This window comes from Trachypithecus francoisi, unplaced genomic scaffold (genome assembly GCF_009764315.1).
Source record: "Trachypithecus francoisi isolate TF-2019V2 unplaced genomic scaffold, Tfra_2.0 Contig01579, whole genome shotgun sequence".
Taxonomy (NCBI): Eukaryota; Metazoa; Chordata; class Mammalia; order Primates; family Cercopithecidae; genus Trachypithecus; species Trachypithecus francoisi.
In genome coordinates, this window is record NW_022681442.1 from 17,119,947 (window position 1) to 17,137,243 (window position 17,297).

Sequence of the window (17,297 nt, forward strand, 5' to 3'; positions counted from 1 at the left end):
GAGGAACCCTCATTCTAGCCACAGCTCTAAGAGCAGAGCTCAGCGGCCCTCAGAGCACTTTGGAGGTAGTACAGTCTTAGTTTTCACAAGCACTCTGTGAGTGCAGACGTTTGCAGTGGAGGAGATAGAAAGTCGGCCGATGAGGCCATGGTCACTCGTCCAGCACCTGGTAAGCCTGGGGCTTCAGCAGAGGCTGCTTCTCTCCAAGCCAAGGGCCTGGTTCTCTCTCCCTGTGGCCTGGAGCTGAGAATCCCATCTTCTGCCCAGTCGCCCCAGACGCTGCCAGACCTCACAGCAAACCCTTCCTCTTGGGACCAGAGGGTTCGAGGTGTATCTAAGCTGGGTCTTTGGAGAGAGGGCAGCCACTGTGAGTTTCTTCTGTTTCCTGTCCCTAGCCCTGGAACAGCTGCTGACAGAGTTGGATGACTTCCTCAAGATTCTTGACCAGGAGAACCTGAGCAGCACAGCCCTGGTGAAGAAGAGCTGCCTGGCGGAGCTCCTCCGGCTTTACACCAAAAGCAGCAGTGAGTGTGGGCCCTGGGTGGTGCAGAGGCCTCCACGCGAGTAGAGATGGCTGTGAGTCAGTGCGGGCTGCCATAGCGAAGGACCACAGGCTGGGTGCTATACATGACAATTCTTTTCTCATGCTTCTGGAGGTCAGAAGTCTAACATCAAGATATCAACAGGTTTGGTCCCTTCTGAGGCCTCTCTCCCTGGCGTGCTGATGGCTGTCTTCTCCCTGTGTCCTCACATGGGTTTTCCTCTGTGTCTGTGTCCCAATCACCCCTTCTTATTTAATTAACTTTTTTGAAGCAGAGGCTCGCTCTGTCACCCAGTCTGGAGTGCAGTGGTGCGATCATGGTTCACTGTAGCCTAAAACTCCTGGGCTCCCAAGTAGCTGGGTCTACAGGTGCATGCCACCATGCCCAGCTATCTTTTTTTTTCTTGTATTTGTTTTTTGTAGAGATGGGATTTCACCATGTTGCCCAGGCTGGTCTCGAGCTCCTGGGCTCAAGCCAGCCACCCTGCCTGGGCCCCTGAAAGTACTGTGTGAGCCACTGCACCCAGCCCTAATCTCCTCTCTCTCTCTCTCTCTCTCTCTTTGAGACGAGGTCTTGCTCTCTTGCCCAGGCTGGAGTGCAGTGGCATGATCTCAGTCCACTGCAACCTCCACCTCCCAGGTTCAAACAATTCTCGTGCCTCAGCCTCCAGAGTAGCTGGGATTACAGGCGCCCGCCACCACACCCAGCTAATTTTGTATTTTTAGTAGAGACAGGGTTTCACTATGTTGGCCAGGCTGGTCTCAAACTCCTGACCTCTGGTGATCCACCCACCTCGGCCTCCCAAAGTGCTGGGATTACAGGCGCAAGCCACTGTGCCTGGCCTTAATCTCCTCTTTTTATAAGGATATCAGTCATAGTGGATTAGGGCCACCCTAATTATCTTATTTTAACTTAGTTACCTCTTTGAAGACCCTATCTCCAAATGCAATCATATTCTGAGGCATACTGGGTGCTAGGATTTAATATATGAATTTTGAGGGGACACACTTCACCCCATAACAATGGTGCAGGACTGACCCGACTTGGGCTGGAGCCCCAGAAATCTCTGGCCACTTGACACAGCAGCCCATGAGTGAGGTTTTAAATGAGGTATTTTCAAAGCACTCTTCCCTGCTGGTTGAAAGTAGAGATGCAATAAGGAACTATAATAATAGCTAGGGCTTACTGAACGTTCTCATGAGTGTATGTAATAACCCATTTCATCTTTAAGACATCCCTGTGAGGCTGGTGCTATTGTTATAGAGGGGAAAACTGAGACCTGGAGAGTTTAGCCTGCCCTATATTACACAACCCAAGGGAAAACATAGTTGGAAGACTTTGTAAATTACAGAACCCTGAATCCATAATTTTTCTCTTTTTAAAATTGAGATCATTTACTTATAAAGTGCACATATGTGAAATAATCAATTCAGTGAGTTTTGATAATTGTATACCCCTGTCTCCTCATCACCCAGAACAAGATATAGAACATTTCCATTATCCAGAAAGTTCTGTCTTGGCCATTCCCAGCCGCCGAACACAAGCAACCATGGTGCTGATTAATGTTGCCTGTGCTGGAGTTCTGTATAAATGGATTCATATGATGTGTACTGTATGTCTGGCTTCTCTGGAGATTCATTCATCCATGCTGTTGTGTGTCTGTAGTTTGTTCCTTTTATCGCTGAGTAGTATTCCATTCTGTGAATATATCACAATCTGTTTATCCTTTCACTTAACTGATGGCCATTTGGTTTGGTCACAGATTTGAACTATTACGAATGAGGCAGCTAGGAACATTCTTGAAAAAATCTTCTTGTGGACATATGGTTTTATTTCTAGCAAATTCAGATTCCTTTAAAAAAGGAAAACCCTTTTTGTGAAGTCGTAACAGTTGAGCTGATTTTTATGTCAGATGTTTAAGAACTGGAAATGCTGTTTGGGGACAGTCAGGGACCGTGTAGGGGCATCTAATCCATCTGCCTCCCAGCGGGAACAGGTCAAGTCCTGCCAGGGAAAGGAAGTCTCCACCTGCCCCGGGCATCACAGTCCAGAAATGCTTCCTTGTGTCCAGCCTGAATCTGCCAGACTACATTTCGAGGACTCTCCCCTTCCCTGTTCCCTGTGCAACTAGTTTCTATTCTCTGAATAAGCAGTCGTAAAGCTGAGGCATGTTGCTATATGCCCATCTGCCTTCTCTTCTGGAGGAATCATCTGCCTTAGCCTCTCATCAGAGGTGTTTTCCTTCAGCCTTTGCAGCTTCCCATGCTCCCGAAGGCTTTGTAGGGAGCGTCCGCCTGCCTGCCGCCACGAGTGCTGGTCAGCAGCACATCAAAGCAGCCCACTGTGGGAATGCAGATGGGAAATCCACATTACAAAGCGGGAAAGTGAGAGGGGGATGGTTCACTCCATGAAGGATTTATCAGTGGAATCCTCTAAAAAGCACACTCCCCACACCACTTCAATATGCTCCACCTTGAACGCACAATGATAAAAAACGCTTCTGTTGGGAACAGAAACCACCTGTGTGTGATAAGTCTGACCCGTGGTTCTTGGTGCTAACCACTCTGGCAGCGCCTCCTATATGTGGTCTCTTTTTTGAATGAACCTGTCATGTGGCTTCTTGTAGGATGACCTTTTTGTTCTGCCCTTGATCAGCTCTTATAAAGTCAGACCTTCCCCTTCTCCTTGGACTCTGCAGCTCGTAGCGGGTGGGAAGCTGCTGAGAACTGGTCATGGGTTCCCCAAGGTGAATCACCTACAGAGTGCCACCCATGCACAGCCACACTGAGGCCTGGGGCCTGTATTCTCAGAAGCGAAGCCCACTTGTTAATAGCCACTGTTTAACAGAACTTCCCTTCCGGCCCTCTCTCTAGCCCTTAGACTGCAGAGTGGGTACAATAGCAGCCAACATTTATCGTGTACTTTCTGTGTCCCTGTATTTAATGTAGTAAATGACATGGATGACATCATTCATTCCTTATCCCAAACTTTATTCCCATTTTACCAGCAAGGAAACCAAGCCTCTGAAAGTCACTTGCCTGAGGGCACACGGCTGTGAGGGCAGAGCCAGGGCTTGGGCCTGGACAGGTGGACCTAACCTTGTCTCCCCCTGCTCCATTGCACTGCAGTAACTGTTGTGTCGCACAGGACAGAATCTTAAACAGACATACCACACCTGAAATTATAGCATTCTTTCCCTTGCCCTCCCAGACCCACCTCTACCCAAAAATTAGCTCAGCCTGTTGAGACTTGTAGGAGGAGGCAAGGTGATCATCTCAAGATGGCCGTGGACCACGCAGGCTGAGCTGCTGGGACTTCCACACATTTTGGGCAGGATGTATATGTGTGCATTTATACTTTGCAAAGGGAATTGTCTCTTTTGAGTTTTCTGATCTTTGTTTTTTGTTTTTTTGTTTTTTTTTCCTCAGTGTAACACATTTTTCTACCCTCTGCTTTTTGTCTGGGTGGAGAGGTCCAGGCATAGACTAAGATCTGTTTTTTCAGGGCCTGGCTCCCTGTGCTCTGTTCCAGCCTTCATCAGTGAGAGCTGTGTCCCTAGCATACCAGCCCTTGCTCCTGTCTCACACTCCTACTCCCACCCTCAGAAGTTCCAAGGACGTTTCAGTGGCTGCCCCTCTGATCAAAAGCACTTCAAATGCTCTGTATCCAGTGGTAGCAACAGGTTCATGTTCCTCCTTCCCACCCTACACCAGTTCTCTGGGAAGGACCACCCTCTGCAGACCTCCAAGCACTTTGAGCTCATCTTCCCAACACCTTCAAGCTGTAGTCATTTCCCACCCACTGTGTAACGATCAGATTCAGGTGTGTCTCTCCTGCCAGACTGTGGAGTTCACAAAGGCAGCGGTAACATCTGTTTTCTGCTGTATCCCCAACACTTAGCACAGTGCTGATGCTGAATGCACTTCTTCAGATAGTTGAGTGAATGACAGAAAGTTCTCCAGCCCAAGGCTGCCACCGCCCAGACAGGACTGAGCGGTCTGGCCTCCCTGTCAGCAGCCTCACTGACTAGGGCCAGGTTTACTGTATTTTTCCCACAATTGCAGAAGGTCTTGGGAGCCTCTTACTTCCCAACTTGGATAGTCCTAGATTAGCAACCCTCTAGAAATCAAAACTAAGTCAGCCTCAGCCTGCAGCGCACCCGAGGTGGGCCGATGCACCCTCATGAAGTGGCCAGTGTGAGTTTTCTCTGCAACTTACAAATTATCATCCTAGAAAGCACCTGCTCAGAATCTAACATTTAAAACAATAACATCTTGTCTTTTATTTTTTTGTATAGGTGTGTGAACTTAGTTAATGATATAAAAAAATAAAACGAACACTGAACACTATTTATGTTCTTCCAGTTCCTCTTCTGATCCTTATCAGCATTATCTGAATATTTTGTGGTTTTCCTCTGTTTTCTGCTTTATATTATTTTTATATTTAGAATTGCTGCATGCACACATTTCCATGTGTTGACAATTTATATACTTTTTCTTTTTTTGCTATATTGAAACATGATCTTATAAGCAAACTCTAGGTCTTGCATATCTTTGTAAACAGACACAGAGCTACCTTGCTAGTTTTCATGATTGGGTAGAGTTCAATGCTGGGTGAATCCTAATGTTTAACCTATTGGTAGACATTTAAGTTTTTTTTTTTTTTTTTTTTTTTTGAAACGGAGTCTCGCTCTGTCGCCCAGGCTGGAGTGCAGTGGCACTATCTCGGCTCACTGCAAGCTCTGCCTCCTGGGTTCACGCCATTCTCCTGCCTCAGCCTCCTGAGTAGCTGGGACTACAGGCGCCCACCACAAAGTCCGGCTAATTTTTTGTATTTTTAGTAGAGACAAGGTTTCACCATGTTAGCCAGGATGGTCTTGATCTCCTGACCTCGTGATCTGCCTGCCTTGGCCTCCCAAAGTGCTGGGATTATAGGTGTGAGCCACCATGCCTGGTCATATTTGGTCATATTTTGTATTCTTTTTTTAAAAAAATTCATGCAATATTGTAGTGAATGTCCTTAAATACAATTTTCTTTAAAGGCTAGAGTTCATTTGTAGGATAAGTTTCTGGCAGTAGAAATGCTGGGTCAAAGAATATGAACACAAAAATATATCCTCCAAAATCATCTCTAAAATGGCCATGCCAATTTATATACTCTTCAGTAATCCATTTAGTTTTTAAACATGACTTGCTGTTGTATATGTTGATGTGCCATGGTTTGTTACCATTTTCCTGTTGTTGAGCCTTTCAGTCACGTCCCATGTTTTAAGCTGTCATTTTTCGTCTTAGTTGTAAGGTTACCTTACCTTTCCAAACCCCCTAGTATCTGAGTTTTGTACTCTTGAAAACTGAAGAGTTTGGTTAAAACAGGCAGTATTTCATCATGATTGTTTTCCATACTATGCAGACAAGAAAACGGAGGCACAAGGGTTAGGTGCTTTACCCAGAATTATGCCATTATGGCAAAGCTTTGGTTGAGATGCCCTCTCCCTGCAGAGCACTTTCCCCCTCTGCCATGCTCTGGAGAAGGGACTGACCCAGCCCCCTTTGAGTCTCAGTGGGTGGGAGTCGGTGAGTTTCGGTTCGCTCCATTTGTACCTCATAGCTCCCACCATAAACTGCTGCAGTCCCTGGCACAGGGGTGACATTGCTGACTGGTCCTGGCAGGGCAAGGCACTAAGATGACAACCCCAGGTGCCATTCACTGAGGCTGTATCCAGCCCCATCCTGTTCCTCTTGGCTCTTGGGGCCCTGCTTATGCAGGCCTGTTGGCTGGAGTTTGGGTGGTCTGTGGCCGTGGAACAGAGTGACGCTGAACTGCTTCCTTCGCCAGAGGTTAGCATTGGGTCCTTTGGCTCAGTAACGCGGTCTCCAACCACTGGAATTTATCAGCCACAAGTTTCTAGGAAATGCAAATTAAGGCTGCAGAAGAAATTTAAGAGGATTTTGACAAAGAGAAACCCTAGGACGAGCTTCCTCTGAAGACTTCTGAAGAAAGGGTCCTTGGGGGATTGGAAGTGGAGCAAGGGTTAGGAGGCCAGCTTTTCTCTGCCCAGACAGGCGTGGGAAAGGTGACTTAACCTGCACAGAAGTGGTTTTAAAGGAGGGCATGGGTTGTGCCACTGCAGGGTATAATCCATAGGGTAGAGCAGGTGGCTGGTGGCTCTTCAGTTCTTATTCTCAGGATACTCACCCCTTTAAACTCAAAACTCACGTGATTTGGCTATTCAGGTCCCCCTTCACCCGTCCAATGGCCCCCTAGCTAGAGGCCTCTGAGCTAAACTTCCAGGTCCTCAGTGTGACCTGGCTTATCTACACACACTCGGATTAGCCCATTCAAGTAGTTTAGACAGGGTGAGAATGACAGGAAATATTTTACAATTTAAATGAAATGCCACAGAGACATCTCTACTTGGTGGGATACAAGGCACATCTTGAACTTAAGATTTCGCTCTCTCTTTTTTTTTTTTTTTTTTTTTTTTTTAAGACGCAGTCTCACTCTGTTGCCCAGGCTGGAGTGCAGTGGTGTGATCTCAGCTCACTGCAAACTCTGCCTCCCGAGTTCAAGTGATTCTCCTGCCTTAGTCTCCCGAGTAGTTAGGATTATAGGCACGCCACCATGCCTGGCTAACTTTTGTATTTTCAGTAGAGACAGGGTTTCACCACGTTGGCCAGGCTGGTCTCCAACTCCTGACCTCAAGTGATCCGCCTGCCTCGGCCTCCCAAAGCACAGGATTTTTATTCCTTAAGTTATCCTTCTGTATCTTACCTGCCCCTGCACCCTCGGCCAGGCTAGAAAACCAGCAGTCAGCAACTTGTCATTTCTCTTTTGGAAATCTGTCAGCTCTTTCCATGTTAGACTATTCTTTCAATCCACTGAAAATGCTGTATGCTTTTACTGGAACCCAGGCAGACGAAAATGGCTCTGGGGTAACAGGGTTTCTGGCTGGAGGCCCTTTCTCTTCATGAAGTCACACAAAGCCTGTGTCTCCTTCCTTCTGCAGGCTCTGATGAGGAGTACATTTATATGAACAAAGTGACCATCAACCAGCAACAGAATGCAGAGTCTCAAGGCAAAGGTATGAGGCTGGGATCACTGACGGGATGGCCACTCCCGGGATGAGGGAAGGTCCAAGCTGGTTCTGTCCCACCTCTTCTTCCTCCCAGCCGGCACACAGACCCGCCTGGCGGAGTTATTTTTGGAAGCTACATTTTGGTTGGTGGTATTTTGGGTAAATGTATTTTGGGATGTTCCAACAGGCCACCCCTCCTTGCCCATTGGATAAGGAATCTGGCCGTAAAACTTTTTGGCTGTTCCCAGCATCATCCCAGGAACAGGAAGTCATAATTCAGATGTTCGAAGAAGGCAGCTGTGTGTGGTGCTGATCCCACGGTTCTGCCTTTATGTCTTTTGATAGAAGTCTGTTTTGAGGAAGAGGAGAGAGAAATAAATGGTGGTGTCAGCAACTGCCTTAATAGTCACAGATGATGTTCGAAGGTGCTGTCTTTGGTGGAACGTTTTGTCTCCCGTGGGAAGGACATATGTTGTCTTCCATGGTGCCTCCCTCTTCTGCTCTGTTCTGCTCTCTGCTTCTCCCTTAAAACCTCCAGGGAGGGACCTGGCAAGACCCCGGGGAGGCCCAGAGGTATGCAGAGCTGCCTAGTTGCAGAAGAGGCAGGCTAAGAAGCTGCATCTCCTAACTCCCAAGCCTGTTACTCAAACACAAAGGCTTAGAGAGGGGTGGGAACACAGCATTGCAAAGCACTCAGTCCCGTCAAAGGCTTGTCTTTGAGACATCAGCCACCAAATCCCTGAGGTCGGGCCTGCCTGAGACTGTCTGTCCCAGGGCTGGCTGAAATGGACAGGCTCAGAGGTGTCTTTGGCACCTTTCCTTCCAAGTGCACCGAGGGTTGGTGGCCTCACTTCCCCAGTGTGGCTCCTTCACTTCCTGCCCCTCACCAAGCCTGAGACATGGCAGAACTCATCCAGAAGAGGCTGGCCGCTCTGGTGGGGGTCACGTGCCTTCCGGGTATACTGTGGGAGGAAAGAGCCATAATCACAGGGTCCGTGCTGAGAGTGGCTCAATATAGTGGCCACCAGGCAGCTCCTCTGCTGGCCGAAGCTCTGTGACTAGACCATTTTCTTGACGTGGGGTGGGTAGGGGAGCAGTTACAGAGGCTGCCAGAAACCCCAGGCACATGGCTGGGGCACTCCTGTACCCTATTCTTGGAGGAAAAACAGCTTCGGCTCCAGAGACGGCCTGCCTGGGTAATTAACACCTCAAAAAGAGGTGCATGTGCATGTGACCTGGCGTTCCTGAGGAAGGAGACCCTGTGTGAGGCTGCTCACCCCTCACCAAAGCCTTCTCCTTTTGCTGCCGCAGTGCCTGAGGAGCAGGGCCTGCTGCCCAATGGGGAGCCCAGCCAGCACTCCTCAGCCCCTCAGAAGAGCCTTCCAGACCTCCCGCCACCCAAGATGGTAAGTGTCAGTCCAGGACCCCTGATTTCCCTGACGTGAGCCCCTTGAACTTCCAGTTGTCCTCACAGGTGTCAACTCACTCAATGTCTGGCATTTTCTGAGCAACTACTGCGTTCAGGGACTGGGACAAGGCATGGGTAGGGACAGAGCAAAGGTAAACCTGCCTACAGGGGATTTGCTTGGGGCCGCAGTACTCCGGATGCTGAGGGTGATGGGTCTGGGGAAATTTGATTGAGTGCCACCTGATGCTACTCAGGCTCTTTATCCAGTATCATGTGAACAGGGCCATGAACAGCTGTGGTCATCAGCCTAGGCCACAGTGACCTTTAAATAATTTGCAAGAGCCAGGTGTAGTGGTGCATGCCTATAGTCCCAGCTACTCAGGAGGCTGAGGCAGAAGGATTGCATGAGGCCAGGAACTGGAGGCTGTAGTGCACTGTGATCACACCTGTGAATAGCCACTATAGGCCAACCTGGACAACATAGCAAGACCCCATCTCTAAGATATAAAATAAGTGAATAAATAAATAAATAAATTCCCCTATGTTGTTCTGGAGTTAAAAAGCAAAGGAAAAGTAAAAATTCATAAATCATATCATACTGCACTTCCGGCTTGAACCTTACCAATAGTTCTTATTAAACATAGAAAAAACAAAATCCCATTCCTTAGCATGGCCTCAGGGCCTATGATCTGGCTCAGCTTCATGGTCCTGCCTCCTCATACAGGGTCTTCACTGGCCTCCCTTCTGCCCCTGGATTCTGTCACTGTAGTCAGGTCTGCATTAGGGATTTTGCACCTCCTGGGCCCCTACCAATTTCTCATCTCTCCAGAGTTCTTAAGAGAGACTTCGGCCAGGTGCGGTGGCTCACACCTGTAATCCCAGCACTTTGTGAGGCCGAGGTGGGCGAATCATGAGGTCAGGAGATCGAGACATCTTGGCTAACACAGTGAAACCCCATCTCTACTAAAAATACAAAAAATTAGCCGGGCGTGGTAGCGTGCACCTGTAGTCCCAGCTACTCGGGAGGCTGAGGCAGGAGAATGGCGTGAACCCAGGAGGCAGAGCTTGCAGTGAGCCGAGATCGCGCCACTGCACTCCAGCCTGGGCGACAGAGTGAGACTCAGTCTCAAAAAAAAAAAAAGAAAAAAGAGAGAAGAGACTTCTGCTGCCTTGGCTAAGTAAGGCATCCGTCCCCCATCTGCACCGGGGTTGCTATCTACCCACCACCCAGTTACCCGCTCCATGGCTCGTGCTACTGGAACAGTCTTGTTTACTGTCTCCTTTCCTGATGTCAGCTCCTGAGGACAGGGACCTTGTCTCTCGTTTACTATTTTGTGTCCAGTATCTGCAGACATGGACAGAGGTAGGCCATACATAAATATCCATTAATTTGGATGGATGGAGTTGTAAAATCATATGGATGTGGGTTCAAATCCCAGTTCTGCATGCCACTAGCTCTTTGGCCTTGAGCAAGTTATTTAAAGTCTCTAACCCTCTGTTTCCTGGTTTATATGGAAGAAGTGCTCACATCTGTCTCATCAGATGGGCTTATTCAATGGGTTAAGGCTGGCAGCCCCTCACCACTGTGTGTGGCATACTGTGCTAGTATTCAGTGAGATAAGTGGTAGTATTTATATTTTAAGGGTGAGGAAACCTAATGTCACACAGCCTGTAAGTGACAGAGTCAGCATTTGAACCCAGGTTCTTTCCCCTGTAGGGCATGGCTGGGGAGGGATCCTGGGGCAGGACTGGGGTCTCAGCTTAGGAGGGTTTATATGGGTAGCCAGGGGGTCTGGGGTCAGTGCCAGCAGGAAGCTAAGCTCCCGCCAAGTGGCCATCACCTGATCTGTGGGCACGTGTTTCCGTGGAGGGGATCCCAGCCCCAGAATGGCTCTGGACCAGCCCTTTCATTTGTGCCTTCCTGGCGGGCAGGGGCCACAGCTGAGGATCTGACTCCACCATGTGTGGTGGGTGGGCAGTTCCGGAGAACCGGGGACAGTGTCCCACTGCATGCTGTCCCTTGAGCTGGGTGACAGCTGGTGGGCCTCCTCATCTCAGGCTGAGTGAGGCTTGATGTCAAGACTGAACCTGAGTCCCTGGTGTCCCTGTGATGCCGACAGTGCCAGTCACTGTTACACCCTGAGCCTCAACCCCATCCCATGCACACAGACCATCCGCCCACCACCCAGCAAGGAATAGGTATTTTCGTCACTGTTTTTCATATGAAGAAACAGACTCAGAGTTAAAAACCACTGGCCAAGGTCCCACAGTTGGGAGGTACCGAGCCAGGATTTAAATGCAGGTTTTTGTTGTTGTTGTTCCCGATTCCTCTCCCAGCCTGGGCCTCCCTGACATTTGCTCCTCTCTGTAACACAGCAAGGGCTCAAGCTAGGCTCCCTCCAGCGCCAGGCTCCCCTCACTTTCAGCCCTGATACTTGGGGGAACAGCACAGCGCCTCTGCTGTCCCATCCATATGCTGATGACTTTAACCTGAGGTTTTCTGGTGTGACCCAGGCATTGCTTGCTGGGTGGTGGGAGTGGAAAGGTGGCTGTTCTGAGCCACGGCTGGAACTTTTCTATCCTAAATCCAGCGTCTGATTCTGACCAAGGTACCTTGGGCTTTGCTAGTGGAAGGGCCATCGTCTGCCCCACCAGGGACAGCTGCAGGTGGGTCCTCAGCTGGTGGGTAGGGGCAGAGTTTCACGAGCACCGAGTACTGTGTGAGTGTTCGAGAAATTGTGTTTTACAAACAGCATGGACTGGGGGGGCCCAGGGTCTGGGACCTGGCTATAGCTGTAAGTTAATTGGGCCCTAGTGAGTCCCTGTGGGCCCTGGGATTCTGATGCTGGCTTCTGCTCCTCGGCCAGTGCCCTGTGCCTCAGACACTGAGTGTGGAGAGGGACACGTGGCCCCCTCTGGAGTAGACTTCTTGGATTGTCGTCTGTGATTAGGGCTTGTGTCCTGTTTGAAAGAAGCTGGTGCTGCAGTTGGGGAACATATCAGCACCCAGGAATGGCCCGATTCCAAGGTGGCCTTTCAGCCAAGTGGTAACTGCCTGTGGACAGCTTCCAGGCCCCAGGGAGACTTCTAGCAAAGCCAGCTGAGTTGACAGGAAAAGGCAGCTCCCTCCCACTTTGTGGACTTTGCTGTGAAGGACCAGAGATGGGCGTGGACCACGAGTCCCCTGGCTAGGTCCCTCCTGGTCTTGTGCAAGGCACCCAACTACCCCAGGGGGTTCCAGATGTGGTATGGGGATGTAGGTGGTGTCCACCAGGCACTCTCCCTGTCCTTGCCCACCACACGAGCACACGTCCTCACTCCCTCAGGCCTCCTCAGGTTGAATCAGGCTGAAGCAGCCATCACTCTTAGTCCAAGGCCCCCAGAGGAGCAGCGTCAGGGCAGAGCCGTGTCTGTGGCTCTGAAGGAGGAGGAGAACCAGAGCAGGGAGAGGCCGTGGCCCCCGGAACCCCATGGCCATGCTAGCCAGACCATCAACTGTGGCCAACAAACATCTGTTTCTGCTGCAAGGACCACAGCACCTGGCTGTGTAGACAGTAGCCTGGAGAGGCCACAGCTGCCTGAGTCACTGTCCAGCTGAGGCTGGAGCCCTGAGACTGGAGTGCCCTGTGGCCTCTCTTCCTCAGACAGAAAACCCGTCCCTTCCTCCCCTGATCCCAGAACTTCAAGGTGTCAGGGAGGTTTCTCCACCTGAGGGCTGGGCCCTGCACAGCTGCCTGGCCCTGGACTCACTGGCCCCTTCTGCAGCACCTGGACATCCACCTGGGGTCCTCAGGGCCTACGGCTGGGCCAGGATCATGCCTCGGTCACAGGCTCGGGATGCTTGTCGGCCACGAGCCCAGATGTCCTCACTCCAACTCCTGCAGACTTAGTAGAGAGTAGGTCTGTCCAGCGATAGAAGGGGCAGCCAGGGGTTTGGAGTGACCTTGTGGGTGTGGACAGTGACTCAGGGAGCTGTGGCCTCTCCAGGCTGCTGTCTACACAGCCAGGTGCCGTGGTCCTTGCAGCAGAAACAGATGTTTGTTGGCCATGGTTGATGGTCTGGCTAGCATGGCCATCTCCACCCCATCATCCCTCTGAGGCCTGGCCACGCGCTGGCCTGCTCTTGTATGAGCTGCTCTGTGGGGGAAGCCACTTAATCCCTAAAAGGACGTTGCCATGGCTAGCCTGGGAGGCTGGGCCTGGCCTGTCTACTCACCCCCGCCTGGGAGCCTTCTGCAGTGTACTCTGGGGCAGGGTGGTTAGAGCTGTGAGGACGCCTTGGGTCCTCTGAGCCACCCCTCATCAACTCGTGTGTGTAGTCTAAGCCAGAGGTTGGCAAACTGGAGCTCACTGGCCAAATCTGATCTGTAACATCCTTTATTAAATAGTGTTTTATTAGAACACAGCCAAGCTCATTTAGTTGTATTAGTCTGTGGACTTCTGAGCTACAGCAAGCAGTAGAGTTGAATAGCTGGATAAGACAGAGGTCCCGAGTGACCCACAAATCCCTAAAACATTTACTTTTTGGCCCTTTCCTGAAAAGATTTGCGGCCCTTTGGACCTCTGGTCTGGTCAATCCTGCCGAGCCTGACTCGCTCACACAGTCCCTTCCTCCAAACAGTCAAAGTTTTTCAGGTTTTGATGTTAAATCTCTTCTAGATCTTCATTTAATATTCACATTCTTCCTGTAATCCCAGTACTTTGAGAGGTCAAGGCGGGCACATCACCTGAGGAGTGATGTGACCAGCCTGGCCAACATGGTGAAACCCCATCTCTACTAAAAATACAAAAGTTAGCCAGGCATGGTGGCACATGTATGTAATCCCAGCTACTCAGGAGGCTGAGGCAGGAGAATCACTTGAACCCGGGAGCTGAAAGTTGTGGTGAGCTGAGATCACGCCACTGTACTCCAGTCTGGGCAACACAGCGAGACTCTGCCTCAAAAAAAAAAAAAAAAAAAAAAAAATATATATATATAGAATTCAGTCTTCATCATCATAATGATAATTAAAATAATAGTCCTTTCTCCTTAACCTTGTGAGATGATGTGTCTCCTTGAAGCTCCGATAATAGGTCATTGTGTCTGTTTAATCACATGACTCATTATCTAACCCAGCACCCTTGAGAGCTGGGACTCTATCCTGTGGTCTCCTCTGTACCCACCCCCGGAGTGCATTGGTTTATCTTCCACCACACACTTATATGTAAAACTTTTCTCCCTTTCTTATTTTTACATTTTATGTTTTAGGTTAGTAAAAACTAATGTGTACTGAATATTGAATAGTGATAGGCACACTTCGATCCTTACAGCAACCTCATGTGACAGGTATTTCTACTCTCCCCATCTTATGCCAAGTCCAGAGAGGTCAAGTGAGTTGGTCGGAGTCATACAGCGAGGACGTCCTAGTGCCAGGATTCAAGCCTGGTTCTGGAGATCGGACTCCATTCCTGCCCTGCACTGTCTCTGCATAGGGAGCCATTTTCAGATTTTACAGTGTCAACCTACAGGCAAAAAATGGAGGCAAAATAAATATAAGTGGAGAGTTTATTCTGACCAAATTTGAGGGCTACAGCCCAGGAACACAGATTCAAGTTACCCTGAATCCATGTTCCTATTGGCAGCAGTTACAAGTGGGTTTTCAAAGGAAAAAGAAGAGACAGTTTTTAAGTTGTTGACCAATATTTTACATTAAAGTACTGTAAGCTATCTATCAGCTAAACATTGTTCTTTGTAGCACAAATTCCAGGAACCTGAAGATAATGGATGAGGCAGCTAGTGAGGAATAAAATGCCTTTAAACAGTTGACCCCAGGAATGGGGAGGGGAGAACACGGTGCCCAAAGCCCCATACTCCTGTCTCTGGGCTTGATACATTTTGCACACTTGAGTGGCTCAAACTCCTCTGGGCTATTTTTCTTCTCAACAGCTTAGGAGACACTCAGAAAACACTGCCTGGCTCCACCCTGGACAGGACAGGAGGCCCCCAGGGACAGGCCCTGTGGTGATGATGACCCCTGGGGAGCCCCTGCAGAAGGGGTTCACTCCTCCCTTTGTCCTGTTCGATTCTCGGGAATCCTGACCTGGGGGGGGCAGATCTTGGGTGCCCAGAGCTTTTCTCCAGATGGGACCCACCTGATGGGAATGGCGCTTCTTGGAGGCTGGAGCTGGAGGCCCAGCCAGATCAGGCTATGAGGCCGAGGACCTGCTGGGGAGACCTTACTGCTGTGGCGGCGAGAAGACCCTTTCCCTGTGGACCCTAGGGAGCCTGTTGTTAGTGGACCACGGGCAGTCTGTCACTGTCTCAGCCTTTTCTCAGGCTGCTGGCTGGCCAGGGGGACCAGGAAAGGCTGAGACAGCAAAGATACCGCACCAGGCTGCGGCTGCAAAGAGGGAGGACCATGTGCTAGCAGTTACCAGTGGCACGCCCATTGTCTGCTAGGGCCTGGCTGCCAGACAGGAGCCTGGGCAGAGGTGTGCAACCTGGGTCCCTTTAGTAGTACATCTGTCGGCCCAGCACAGTGTCAGGTTTGCTTACGAAATGACCAGATTCTTTGATTCCTTCCTTTGTAGGGGGTGCCACATGCCAGAGGAGGGCTGAAGGCTGTTCTGAGTCTGCCCTGTGCCTCGTGTCAGCTCTGTTGGTACAGGCCCAGATCTGCTGCTGGACCCAGGCTGTGGCCTGGTCTCAGCCAACCCTCTCTGATGCCCTGTCAGGGTCAATCCTCTTCGTCTCAGCTTGCAGGACAACAGTCTGGTAGTTCGACTCTTGTCACATTAACTGCCCTCACTGCCCAACCTGCAGACCCTGGGACTGTGGAGGGGCCCCAGACAGTGATAACAATGGCCTCCTTGTATTTAACATGGGCCAGACCCTGTGGAAACACTGTCACGTTTTGTCTCGTTGAATTTTCAAAACAACCCTAGTATTATTTTATAAAGAAGGAAAGCAAGGCTCAGAGAGGCTGTCACATACCCAAGGTTAAATCTATGAGGTCCTAAAGCCTGGATTGAAATCAAGTTACATGAACTCCAGGGTCTATATAAACAGATTGTAGAGTCCAAGCCACACAGGACTGGGCTCTGGGGACCCTTGTATCCTCGCCCTGGGGAAGCTGGAAGGGATACTCTTGCAGCCCATGGAGTTTCATGATTCAGAAAGACGCTGGGGGCCGGGCGTGGTGGCTGGCGCCCGTGATCCCAACAATTTGGGAAGCCAAGGTGGGCAGTCACTTAAGGTCAGGAGTTTGAGACCAGCCTGGTCAACATGATGAAACCCCATCTCTGCTAAAAATATAAAAGTTAGCCGGGCGTGGTGGTGCTCCCCTGTAGTCCCAGCTACTCAGGAGACTGAGGCAGGAGAATCACTTGAACCTGGGAGGCAGAGGTTGCAGTGAACCGAGATCGTACCACTGCACTCCAGCCTGGGTGACAGAGTGAGACTCTATCTGAAAAACACAACAAAAGAGAACCACGTTCAAGGGTGCTTACACATTCATGACCTGTCTCTCATAACAGTAATGCAACAAGTTACCTCTTTTTCTCCCCCATGGTTGCTTTATAAAGGTAGCTTACTGAAGCATAGTTTCATAGTCTAGTGCCTACTGTGCAGGTGGAATAAGGGAAGAACAGAATGATTTCACGTTCTGTGCTTCTAACACAGTTGCAGGTGTTTTTTACTCTACTCGAATTGCACACGTTCATCCTCATCCCACACAAGCAGCTCAGGGTCATCTTTGAGACTCAGTCCAAAGATCACATCCCCTGGGCATCCTTCCTTTGTCCTAAATGTTCCTCACACCCTCCTCTGGTTCCCACAGAACTTTGACCTTGTCCGTTATAGCACTACTGTATCACAATGCACTTGACCAGGAGCTGTTAAAGATTTACCAGCTACTCAAGCTTATTTTAGGACTGACTCCTGAAGTTTCAATGTGTCCCTCTCAGCTAGCACACAGAAGTCATCCACTATTTGCTGAATGAGTGATTGAACTATATACTATGGTAAAAGTGTAGGATTTAGAAGCCTGGTCCTCTTTCTCCATGTGCTATTGATTAGCACTTGTCTTTTTAGAAAATATATTCTATATTCTATTTAAAAGCCACAATAGCTATCCCAACGGCCTGGCACTCTCTGGACCGTTAAGTGTATGATATATCATGTACATAATGATATTTTGTGTGTGTGGTAGGGGGTTTGAGCCTCATTTTGCGGGGGAGAAAGCTGAGTCTTGGCAAGGCTAGAAAACATGCCCACAGCCCTTCCATGGCTACA

General features: G+C 49.7%; 1 protein-coding gene across 4 annotated transcripts in view; it reads left to right on the top strand.

Moving 5' to 3' along the window:
* AFAP1L2 (actin filament associated protein 1 like 2) overlaps positions 1-17,297 on the top strand; it is a 107,823-nt gene that overhangs the window by 62,566 nt on the left and 27,960 nt on the right. For all 4 annotated transcript variants that reach the window (XM_033182006.1, XM_033181996.1, XM_033181986.1 and 1 more), the window contains 3 exons: positions 396-524; positions 7,549-7,623; positions 8,929-9,023. In XM_033182006.1, coding sequence (XP_033037897.1) covers positions 396-524; positions 7,549-7,623; positions 8,929-9,023 — 299 coding nt within the window. The remainder of the gene's footprint in view (positions 1-395; positions 525-7,548; positions 7,624-8,928; positions 9,024-17,297) is intronic.